We start from the raw sequence: 12,215 nt of genomic DNA, 5'->3' as shown, positions 1-12,215 counted from the left end.
AGGGTAAGAATTTGCCCAGTTAGAATTAGGGTAATGGATGGAATCGTGGCACCCTGTAGCTCCCTATGTGATCCTTGATTGGTGAGGGTCATTTCTGGAAGGAGAAAAAGCCCTTAAAGAAATAGCAGCCATGGGGGGAAGCAATAGCTGCAAACAGCACCATCAAAGTAAAAGCAAGGAGTTTTTAGGGGGAAATTCAGCCTCCCTGAACACCCCATTTTTGCCAAGAACATATTCAGAGGCAAACGTGACTTGCCCAAGGGCACTAGAAAATTAAATATAGCATTGCAAATTTAACTCGGGGGCTTATTAGTCAAGCTGAAATGCCCTTCTTACTGGGTCACACAAGCTCTCAAATCCTTCCTTGCTCAGTGATTTGAACCCTGCCTTCTAGGCCCCACTTCAAGATGCAAAGGGGATCATTACTTCCATCTATCTAATGCATCAATCTACCACTTTCTCCCATGAGCTCAGGGCAACTTAGAACAAAATTAAAATCGGATTTTGAAAAAAACATGCACCAGTTAATCTGAAATAAAACAAAACCAGAAGGAGGACAGCAAAGCAGGACTCGAACTGGAACTGATTTAAGAGAAACCAGCAATCCCTAGAATTCTTTTGGAAACAAAACAAAAGTCTTCCCCTGCCCCCTTATGAAAAAAAACACCAACTGCAAGGGACACATTGGATTTATTAGCTACTCAGATATTCTGTACAGCTGGAGACTATTTAAGGGAAGGGCGAGGGCAAACGGTTCCAGAAGGGGTTCGCAAAAGCTGTAAAGAAGCATTTAGGAGAACTGGGAATCGTTCACAAAAGAGATGCACAATAAGGGGTTCCTATGGCAAACAGATGTTGTCAAAACAGGGGTTGTAGAGCATTTATGAGTGACTGTGCTGAATGGGGTGGCAAAGACAGAGCAATTCTACCTTACCCTTTCTAGGTCACAAACCCTCTTTGTTATTGACCAAAGGATGTTTCCTAACTCTCCTTCCTTTTCCCTCCCACCTGTAGGGTCTGACTGGTAGCCCTGGAAGCCCTGGCCCCGATGGCAAGACTGGACCCACTGTGAGTAGCAACAGGATGGCATTCTTCATTTTTTTACTTTGCTCAGAAAGGAATTGTTCTTTTAAAAACACACACACAAACTTACGGGCTTTTTTGTCTCCTAATAGGGCCCCGCTGGTCAAGATGGTCGCCCCGGACCTGCAGGTCCACCTGGTGCAAGAGGTCAAGCTGGTGTCATGGGATTCCCTGGACCTAAAGGCGCTGCTGTAAGTAACTGCTTCCTTTTCCTGAATCTCACATTCTCTTGGATGAAAATTCAAGGATGGCAAAATCCAGCTCTCTCCTCGCAGTGCCCAGTCTTTGCTTGAAGTTCAGCTTGCAGTGTTGCCATGAAAATGGCAGAACTTCATTTCAGGACTTCCTGAAATGGCTGCCTTCAAGTCTTCATGAAATAACGGCTGGCAGTGCCTGTAACTGCAAGCTCCTTCTAGCTGCCTTCCTTACGTTTTTGAGCAACTAGAGGGACAAAAAAAAAAAACAACTTCTGGGTGTTTATAAAGACCAAAAATATTGGTCATTTCTGTTCTTGGTTTTGGTTCTGCATCTGCAGTTACTGCCATGGGGCATCAGCATGGTTTCATGGTTTAGATGGCTCCCTTTCCAGAACTGAATCTTCTGTTCTTGTATTGGACCTTAAAATTAAGCAGATCATTGCAGTGATTCTGTTCTGGGTATGTGGTAAAACAGTTGCAGTCCAAGGATTCAGTATGTGCAGTGGGCACACAAGACAAGTTATGGCTCCTTGTTCATTATTGTTTTGCAAAATAAAGCTACCCTTCAGCTAAAAATCATTCCCAAGAATGCAGCAACATGCAGGCTCTGTGGTTTCCCCATAAATGGTTGTATCCATTTGTGGTCCAAATTTTGAACACAGCATACACATACCCTGGATTTGACTCGTTCTAGTATGACCCAAAGAGTGCAATGAAGTCCCACTGCTACGAATATCTTCTTGCTCACTGCTTGTCAAGTTGTCAATCCTGTCTCTGAAATGACCCCCTTTGTCCCCTTCTTTTTCTAGGGTGAGCCTGGCAAACCTGGCGAGAGAGGTGCTCCTGGACCTACTGGTGCTGTTGTAAGTATTTTGCTTAATGCCCTCTGCAGTCAGGTTCAGATACAGCTTTGCACCTGCACAGGGATTTTTAGATGAAAGCAAGAAATCTTGGGCACTTGTTCGCTATAGCAAGCCCCGTCGCGGCAAGGAGGTGGATTTGACACCAACACTATATAGATGTCAGGGGCTGGTCTGGATCAGAAGACTGGGGAATTCAAATGCAGGGAGATCAGTTCCCAACGGAAGAGGAGGGGGAATATTTGACCCTGCCTGCTTCCAGTGTTTCCAGAAGCAGAGAGACAGGTAGACACAGAAGCTGCACAGTTAGAGAGGAGCTACCCAGCTATGAGATAGTAGCTAACCAACCAGAAGGGAAGGAGCAGCTGGATGATACATCAGTCGAGAGTGGGGGGACAACACCCTCCCTCCTCCAAACTTCGAGGTCCGAGCGTGTCAAAAAACAAAGGAGACGCGGGGGGGGGGTACTTCCCTTTGGCACACTTCTTGCTGCAGAAGTGGGGAGGAGTCAGAGTAGGCAACTGATATCCTTGCAGAGGGTTGCCTGTTTGTGCTAGTAACAGAATGCTGCAATAAAAGGACTATAAATCTACCAAACGCTCGTTAATTCTTATCGGTGAACCACCGGAAGGGAGAGAGGAACTCCCATACCTGACAATAGAACATAGAAATGATCACAACCCTAGCTTTCAATCTATGTAACAGAGAAGGCTGAGAGCAGAGGGAGAGGTTGGGGACTGATACATTTGTCCTGGGCCTTTATCCCACAAGCCAGTCAGAGAGCAGTGGAGGAGCAGGCAAGGCGAAGCTCTGGGAAGGTTTTACTAAGGACAAATCACAGATAAGATGCATTTCTGTGGAGAGTCACACAAAGAAGAGCAGCGCATAGACGTTAGAGGCTGCAAGTTTGACAGTGGTATAGAGCGACAAGGAAGTCAATGCAATGAATTCAGAAGATCTGGACACAGGAGTAGAAAAATGATGAAGTGCTTTCAATGTAGACTGTTCTCCGAAGAGTCCATCCAGATACTTTCATCTCTGCCTTTTTGATTCTCTTCTCCTCTGCAGGGTGCTCCTGGTAAAGATGGTGAAACTGGTGCCCAGGGACCCCCTGGCCCAAGTGTAAGTATGAATTCTTCCCTGGTCCCACTTTCCGTACCATTGATGGCTATTATAGGAAACCACTTTTTGAAGCCTACCAACCTATGAACTTTCCTTTGCTTCTCATCCCAGGGCCCTGCTGGCGAAAGAGGTGAACAAGGTCCCGGTGGAGCTCCCGGATTCCAGGTAAAAAAAAAAGCTTTCCATGAACAGAGGCACATACAGAACTGTGTGTGTATTTTCTGCCACAGCAAAACTCCAAATTTGGAAGCCGGCTGGATGGGGAAGAAACTTCAGGGATAGCAATAAACGATGCAAACATAGCGCATTTCTGCATTTTGCATGCTTAAACCTGCTCCTTCGCTTCAGGTTTTCAGATTTCTTTGCAAATTTTCTGGAAGGAGTGGGAGGCAACAGTATAATAGTTTGACAGGGACAACATGCAAATATGTTCTTCAAATCAAGGCTTTGAAGAAGAAAAGAGGAAAGCTGGGAAATTTAACTATGCAGAAACCATGACAACAGGCATCAATGCCTGTGCTTGTGCACACACAAAAAATAATTGTGGGCGATCAAATTATAGGATAGATATAGCTAAACTCTTTGAAAAGCAAGATTTCAGTTCCTAAGCTAACTCCTTCTCCATCTCTGGTTTTCTCTTACAGGGTCTTCCCGGTCCTGCAGGTGCCCCTGGTGAATCTGGAAAGCCTGGTGAACAGGTAAGAAATGAGGCTGCACATAGAGAAATGTGAAGAAGAGACTACTGGGTTCGGAGATAGGTAGTTTAGGGTCTGATCTGAGCATGCTGGCTCTCCAGTAAGCCTCGCTCCACATATAGATATGGCATTTGCATCTGCCTTCCTGAATACCTTCAGACAGAATGCAGTACTTACACCATACTATAGAAAGGCGTAAGGATACCTTGAGGAGAACCGGATGGTCAAGCTTCTCCCCACTTAGCTTTTTCTGCTTGGTTATTCAGCATCTACATGTGCGCGCACACAGCAGGGTAAGGTTTCTCCTCCTTTGAATAGCTGGCGGGAATTTCAGCAGGCAAAGTTTGCTCCTTCCTTTCAGGACCATGAAGTTTAGAATCCCTTAGCTCGGGTGGCTTTCTTTAGCCCTTGCAAAAGACAGGACAGTGCTTGTGCTGAATCTCTCCGGTAACCTTCTGAGAACCACATGCACCCTTTGCACTGAATGAATTGGAAGCTGTGCAATCACAGCAGAGTTCGTGCTATGCCTGCTTTTCATATGACGCTTTTCCCATATGACGCTTCTCCCATGCTTCCAGTTGACTGGCCAACAATAAAAATCCAGAGCACGTGCAAAGATGTATATAGGGGGCGGGAAGTAAATATTTTCCTTTTGCATGGCCCAATGGCGATAGAAACCTCCCATATAGTAGGCAACAGATCTGTATCTCCCCCATGTCCTTCTCCTACTAGAGATAGGGTTGATTGCTTGGATTAAAACTGGGATTTCAGGCATTCAAAGCACAGTAGATACTTGATGCTTCTTGTTGCTCAAGGGGGCGTTGTCTCAGTGAGGTGAAGAGATGCTGAAACGAGTGAAGTCCTTAGTTTAGGCCTAGTGACTCTTTCAGTAAGCCATTGGATTGGACACAACTTGATGATTCAAAACGCACAGGGCTTTTTGATACCCAGGAGCCCGCAATTCATGCTAATATTCTGCGGCTGAAGTTGGCATTTTAAAAGAGTCCATCTTCAGATCCTGTCCGCTCATGTTTCCAATATGTAGTTTTGGAGAAGCCGTCAAGGGAGGTTAACAATGCATACCTCCTGAATTGTCTCCTACCAGGCAGAAGAGAATATCTAGATGCTTCTCATCATGTTGTCCGCTTTCCTCCATGCTTTCATATGCTAGAGAGCCTGCCCACACTGCACAAATCCTGCCACTTCAGACTTGAGCTGTTCCTTCTAGAATTCCACAACTCAAAGGGACCATAAATCCACATAGTCCTCAGCCGTGAAGCAGCAAAATTCACCCCCATTGCTGCACAGCGGGACCATCCATCAGCCCCATTTTGTATTACCTATGACACCTGGATGTCAAAGATTCATTAACCAATTATTTTTCTTCTTCTGATAGGGTGTCCCTGGTGACGTTGGTCCTCCTGGTCCCTCTGGTGCAAGAGTAAGTGAAGATCTTCTTCTCCATACTGGTCTTCCATATGTATTTTCATTGGTCCGCTGCTGTTTACTGTGATGCTGGCATTCTAACCAGATCTCTTTCCCCCCTCTAGGGCGAGAGAGGTTTCCCCGGTGAACGTGGTGTCCAAGGCCCCCCAGGTCCTCAGGGTGCCCGTGGTTCTAATGGTGCTCCTGGTAATGATGGTGCTAAGGTAAGGGTGCATGATAGGATGTAGTCCATCACTTATTATTATTCATGTCCTTTTTCTTCCTTGAAGATATCTTGCATGACAAATATAAAAATCTGTCTTGGATGCTTGGGATTTTTTTCAAATGATCAGAGTTAGGTTTTGAGCCACGTAGGCAACTAAACATCTATAAATCAAGAGGTGAAGGAAATAATCTATGCCTTCTGAAGCATCCCCTCACACCTCCTGTTTTCTCAACCAAGGTGATGTACAGTGCTCACCAGCTTAAGACAGAGTGGGAGCACCTGTAGTATTCGGGATCCTCTTATGAGCTTATGTATCTTAATAATAGTGCATCTCCACACACACACACACACACACACACACACACACACACACACGTTATAAGGATATTGGGCAAATCAGGAGTAGAGGCCCACAGCTGAGCTGTTTCATTTCATCAGGGCTGAGCTAAGTTTTGGAATCCAACCAAGCATCTGCCATGAAGCAGAACACAGCTTCCATTCTGCTACCTTATTACATTAGCCAGACCATATGGGACAAGCTCTGGGACCTTCTTTCTCCCTTTGGCACCTAGAGGCACATTTCACTCCAAGCAAGACAACTTCTGCACCCTAAAGCAAATAAGAAAGAAATGGATTTGCCTTGGCATGGGCATGTTCAGGAATCCTTAGTATCATCTACCCAATCCCTCTGAATCACTGCCTTCCTGGGTGCAACAAGGCTCTTCGTCCCTAGCATACAGACTGAAAATCTGAAAAATAAATGAATGTTGTTTTGCAAATGTGTATGAGACAGACAGACAGAATTCAGAAGGGATTAGGTGCTGTCATCTATGCTGGGCCTGATATCTTAGCTCTGTTTCTGATATGTGTTTGTTTGGCTCTGCTCCTCTAGGGTGATGCTGGTGCTCCTGGTGCCCCCGGAAACCAAGGTCCTGCTGGCCTTCAGGGCATGCCTGGCGAACGTGGTGCTGCTGGTCTGCCTGGTGCCAAGGGAGACAGAGTAAGTATCTGGTCCATGGAAACAATGCCACCAAAATGGCAGCTCACTAACTTAACCGACCTACAAAGAAGGCGAACAAGCAAACAACAATGCCAACAGCCCCTTGACTCTTCCAAATATAACCCTCCAATTAGGAGGCTTTCCCAACTTCTCCTCGTATCTCTCTCCAGCCCACTTTCACGACGAACCACCATTACTGCAACTGTGCAGAGATAATCTTGACACAGGTCCTCACACCCACAGGTTCATATGAGGGTCATAGGGGGACAGTGGGTGGAAGACTTACTAAAAACAGGAGGTCACTTGCAAGGCTGTTGCTGTTTTGCAGGTGGGATTTACCTGCACACCAACAAACTCAGGCTGTGCAATTGAAATGCCTTTGGTGTTGTTTGGCAACACACCCACTTCCCTCCAAAACAGGACTTTTAGATGATAAAGAAAGTGATAGGAAAATGCACTGGGCTCTTGACTGGCTTTGTAACACACCATTTCAATTGGGTGGGAAGTGTGTGGAAAAGCAACATCTGGAGTTGCCTTACACTGAGTCAGGGAATTGGTCCATCAATCCCAGTACTCTGTCTATTTCAGCTGGCGACATAGCTCCACCATATCTGGCTGAGACATTTCCCACTCCCAGCACATGGGATCCTTTTTTAAAAAATGAAAAAAGGGCAGAAATCTAACCTAGGGCCTTCTCCATCCAAAGCCTGTGATCTGCCCCCAGCCCTTCCTCTACTTGAAGTAGACTGCTGGCAGAATCGTAATGTGGGAAATAAGGAACAGGAAGATAATATTAAATTCTGTTCGCTGGTATTTAGAAACTTCCCTCCTTAAAATATCCAGTGGGCAGGTGACTCTTTCCTTCTGTATGGCCAAAGCAAGAGGATGGTTGATGCAGCCCTCCAGATGGACTATAGCTGCCAGCATCCCTGACCATCATCCATGCTGGCTGGGGATGAATAGAAACTCAACATCTGGAGAGGCACAGTTTCCCCACCTCTAGCTTGCAGGCTTTTGCCTTCAGGGTTGGCCTAAGAGTTTGGAATGAAGGGCAGATCTCGGGGTGCTATCCAGTCCTTCTTCCATCAGTTTCCTTGAGATGAATTCCCTCGCGCCAAACTTGACATCCTAATGTAGATTCTGCTAGATGGTCGGATCTCTTTCAAGACCTTCAGATATGAGACACATTGTATTGTCAACACAGAGTTCTTCCTCCCAGTTCTTGCACCAGCCTGTTCCTTTTGGTGCTTCATGGTCTGCTCTGTTTCTCCTTCCTCCTAGGGTGACACTGGTCCCAAAGGTGCTGATGGTGCTCCTGGCAAGGATGGACTTAGAGGATTGACTGGACCTATTGGCCCACCTGGACCTTCTGGTGCTCCTGGTGACAAGGCAAGTGCTCCACTGACTTTATGCTTTTCCAGAAAAAAGGTCTAGTGATCTCCAATTGTCAGGTGTCTAGGTGCATTTTCTGGTGTTTTAACGAATTTGTGAATGAGCTGGGATCTATTTGGTGTCTTCCGACTTGGGCTTTGACGCCACTCCTTTGCAAAGCATGCAGTGGAGAGACAGAGGAAACTCTTTCCTGACCAGGTGTTCTGATGGCGTAGGGATGCAGAGATCCAACCTGGCCCTTTCTAGTCAGCTCAGCGTCCCCACCCTACATGCTGATGGCCAGAATAGGGCAGCCATGGGGACAGCCCGCTTTCCCAAGAAATTCTAAGTATGAGAATCTCAGCACTGTGTGCCCTTATTGGATCCTGATCCTGGGATTTTAGCCTATGATGACTGGCTTCACCTGAAGCCCTCAATCTCTATGAGGTCACCTGGGCTAGGCTTGGGCAGAGAGCAAGAGGCTAGTGGAATGTTGCTCTATATCGGAACCTTTCTAGCTCATGTCCACATGGACCAGAGCTGATTTGACAGGGGCTAGTTTGAAATTAAAACAGTGGCCAGCAACTAGATTCAGTGATAGGTCAATCTGGAGTGGAGCACTGGGGAGAAGAGCTTAGCCCCTCCCTCCTCACCTTATTCACTTGATGCCACCTGGGCACCCATTGCTGGTTGAGGCTACAACCTCCACAACAGGAGGTTCTGCCTGTGGGAAGGACACTGGATGAAAGTTGTTGGCTGTGGAAAGAACACATGGGGATAAAGGGCTTCTTTTTGCCTGCAGAACTGCATGGATGAGAGTGATGGGCCGACAGGTGGTCACCTGCAGGTCACATTGTCTCACAGGCCACCCTGACTACACAGTTAAAGGATTTCCCCAGCTCAACCTGCTATATTATGTATACCATTTAGGGATGCTTTCAGGTCCTACGAATAGGCTAGGCTGAAAGGTATGACCAGCCTTCCAGTCTCCCCTCTCCAGCCACATACAATCCAAGCACCATTGATCCATCTAGCTTAGTATTGTCCACAATGAGTGGCACCACCTCTCCAGGGTTTCAGGCAGGTATCAGGGATCAACCCTTTGGAGGACCTTTGCTTACAGAGGATTCACTCTACCACTGAGCTATGATCCTTCCCCATCCTTCCCCAATTTTGTTCTTCCAACTTGTCACTAATAAGCTTTCCCCCTCCTGTTTTCATACCATAAAACTCAATGGCTCTCTCTCTCTCTCTCTGCTAGATATGTAGGCAAACGGTTCATGTTTTTGAATTCACATGTTGAACTTAGGCGTCCATGCGAGGCAGTGGGAACATGATTAGAAAAAGAGGCATTTATCCAACCTGGTGAGAGTAGCAAGGTATAAGAGAGGAACGTAACTAACCGGTAGGATTATGCAGCTTTAGATCACAGATTTGTAGAATTGGAAGAGGGACCACAAGGGTCATCTTGTGTTCAACCTTCTGCAATGCAGGAATCTTTCATCCAATGTGGGACTCAAACCTACAACCCTGAGATTAAGAGTCTCATGTTTGACTGACTGAGCTATGCATCCTGGGTGCATTTTTTGGTGCTTTTTTCCTACTTGTGTTACAGTGCCTTTTGTGGTTCCTCCTGGTTCCCTGGAGCTTAACCTCATCTCTATTTCTTTTCTTCCTCAACCAGGGTGAAGCTGGTCCTGCTGGCCCTGCTGGTCCCACTGGTGCTCGTGGTGCTCCCGTAAGTACTTTCTTTTCCATTCTTGAAACATAGAATTGCAGAGTTGGAAGGTACCCCAAGGGTTATCTAGTCCAACCCCCCTGCAACGCAGGGATCTCATCCTTATCACCTTCTCTCGTCCTTTGACCCTTCCTCTCATCACCACTGACCAAATGCATTTGTCTCTTTTGCCTCCCCAGGGAGATCGTGGTGAGCCTGGCCCTGCCGGACCCGCTGGATTTGCCGGCCCCCCTGTGAGTATGATGACAAGTGTTCAGTTCTCATCAAACTGTTGATTGGTTGCATGTTGGGTGCCAGGTGCAGAGTGGACAACCCTTCCGTGTTGGTGGACATTGTGGCAAACAAGCGACAACAGTTGACAGGCAAGGTTGGCGACCAGAAGCACCTGTAGATTGTTATCAAGTGATCTCTGGTAGGAGAAAGTGATACGTTCCAGGCATTACACTCATAAAGCAAACAAAATAGTCCAAATTTGGGGTATATTCATGGAATCATAGAACTGTAGAGTTGGAGGGATCCTAAGGTTCATTTAGTCCAACTCTCCCTGCAATGCAGGGATCTCAGCTAAAGCATCCATGATAGACGGCCAGCCAACCTCTGCTTAAATACCTCCAAGGAAGGAGAGTCCACCACCTTCCCAGGGAGGCTTTTCCACTGTAGAACAACTCTTACTGTCAGGTTTTTGCTGATGTTTAGTTGGAATCTCCTCTCTTGTAACTTGAAGCCATTGATTCAAGTCCTACCCTTCAAAGCAGGAGAAAACAAGCTTCCTCCATCTTCCACGTGACAGCCCTTGAGATATTTGAAGATGGCTATCATACCTTCTCTCAGTCTCCTCTTTCCTAGGCTAAACATGCACAGTTCCTTCAACTGTTCCTCATAAGGCTTGGAAGAACAATTCAGTTCTTCCTTACCTTCCTCCTAACTACAGCAATCAAGCCAGCATTAATTAGTGCACTGTTTGGGGTGGCAAATTCAACCCAGCAGTGCCTTTTTCAGCGCCTTATACCACTTTCATTGCCACCTTGAGGTCCTTTGGAGAACAAGGCAGGGTACGATTAAAATAAATAAAATAGGAGCCCAGAGAGCATTCCTCCAGGTCCTACGTGAATCCATTCTAGGAGTATTTTCCAGAACTGGGTGAACTTGAATGTAGAGCCACTAAAAAGAACTGGCTCAGTCAAGACAGCAAATCACAAGGTGATTTGGCTTCCAGGCTGTTTCTTGACGACATATGGATCTGCCAATTGCTTTGCAAGTGCTCATCCTCTTTGTCTTCCCAACAAATCCCCTGAGGTTGATTAAACTGTGAGAAAGGTGATGCTTGAACCCAAAGCTGAGGAGTGGGCATTTGAACCTGGATTTCCCCATGTCCCAAGCTGAACTGCAACCGGGTTGACTCCACTATGTAACTGAGAGAGACTGGGAACTGAATCTCCCAAACCTGACTGAGAACCCTCCTCTCCATTTGCACCCTCCCCGTTCCAGGTTGAGCGAACCTTGCTTCTCATGCTGCCTCTTCCTGTTTGATTCACACCTGGTGGATTATCAGAAGCAACGTGGTCCAACCTCCTCTGGCACAATGAGATCCTTTAGTCAGATGTACTTGGACGGTGCAGAGAAAGATCCATTAATATATTCCATCTTAAGTAGATATGTCTTTCCTTTTCCATCCTTCACCACCACGTGCTCTGCTCTTACCTCCACAGGGTGCTGATGGCCAACCTGGTGCTAAAGGTGAACAAGGTGATGCTGGTGCTAAAGGCGATGCTGGTCCTCCCGGACCTGCTGGTGCCACTGGACCTCCCGGACCCGCTGTAAGTGACCCTCTTGTTGCACCCCAATCTCTTTTGTGAACCCATCACCTTCCATCAGCCTTTGGCTTAACGCTGTCTCCCTCCCACCTGTTGCAGGGTGCTGTTGGTGCTCCTGGACCCAAAGGTGCTCGTGGAAGTGCAGGACCCCCTGTGAGTACCTTCTTCTTTTGCATTATTAAGCTGGGTGCGAGTCAAAAATGCATTCATGTTCGAAACCCAGAGTTTTCACATCCTAAGGAAATCGCTCCCAGTTCATCACCCTAGGACATTTAAAGCAGATTGTGGGTTAGAAAACTAATGCAGCTCTCGGCTGCAGCAGTGGGTTGCAGAAATGAACCACAGAAGGGATCGTGCAACCTCTGCCCAGAAAGATCACGGTCTATGTGAGGTGGGCAAGACAGGGCTCTTTAGCACCTGATCCAGCATAGTTAATTGGTATTCACAGCAGACCAGCTACGCCGTAGTGAGGAAAAGTTTCTGTGTATGTTCAGAGGCTCTCACTAGCTAGCCTAAACTCATCTAACACACAAGAAGCGGGTGGGGGAATCACATTCCAGAGCTTGCCACTGGCAGGTTTTAGGCTGAAATTAAGCCTGAGCTGATTGCAATGCAATTAACCTTGATCACATCATCCAAACTTGTTTAGCTGCATGATGTATGAGGATCTCTAGCTAGTAGAAA

The 12,215-nt window shown here is 46.7% G+C and overlaps 1 protein-coding gene across 1 annotated transcript in view; it reads left to right on the top strand.

The window, feature by feature from the left end:
* Nucleotides 1-12,215, top strand: part of COL1A1 (collagen type I alpha 1 chain) — a 44,494-nt gene that overhangs the window by 17,989 nt on the left and 14,290 nt on the right. The window contains exons 24-37 of the mRNA XM_082194290.1: nucleotides 1,015-1,068; nucleotides 1,176-1,274; nucleotides 2,090-2,143; nucleotides 3,209-3,262; nucleotides 3,374-3,427; nucleotides 3,907-3,960; nucleotides 5,354-5,398; nucleotides 5,508-5,606; nucleotides 6,501-6,608; nucleotides 7,890-7,997; nucleotides 9,664-9,717; nucleotides 9,897-9,950; nucleotides 11,427-11,534; nucleotides 11,631-11,684. Of these exons, the coding sequence (XP_082050416.1) occupies nucleotides 1,015-1,068; nucleotides 1,176-1,274; nucleotides 2,090-2,143; nucleotides 3,209-3,262; nucleotides 3,374-3,427; nucleotides 3,907-3,960; nucleotides 5,354-5,398; nucleotides 5,508-5,606; nucleotides 6,501-6,608; nucleotides 7,890-7,997; nucleotides 9,664-9,717; nucleotides 9,897-9,950; nucleotides 11,427-11,534; nucleotides 11,631-11,684 (999 nt within the window). The remainder of the gene's footprint in view (nucleotides 1-1,014; nucleotides 1,069-1,175; nucleotides 1,275-2,089; nucleotides 2,144-3,208; nucleotides 3,263-3,373; nucleotides 3,428-3,906; nucleotides 3,961-5,353; nucleotides 5,399-5,507; nucleotides 5,607-6,500; nucleotides 6,609-7,889; nucleotides 7,998-9,663; nucleotides 9,718-9,896; nucleotides 9,951-11,426; nucleotides 11,535-11,630; nucleotides 11,685-12,215) is intronic.

The sequence above is a fragment of the Podarcis vaucheri genome (assembly GCF_965113315.1).
Source record: "Podarcis vaucheri genome assembly, chromosome: 13".
NCBI classification, from domain to species: Eukaryota; Metazoa; Chordata; class Lepidosauria; order Squamata; family Lacertidae; genus Podarcis; species Podarcis vaucheri.
The sequence above is the reverse complement of the archived record's forward strand: the minus strand, read 5'-3'. Positions and strand labels throughout refer to the sequence as shown.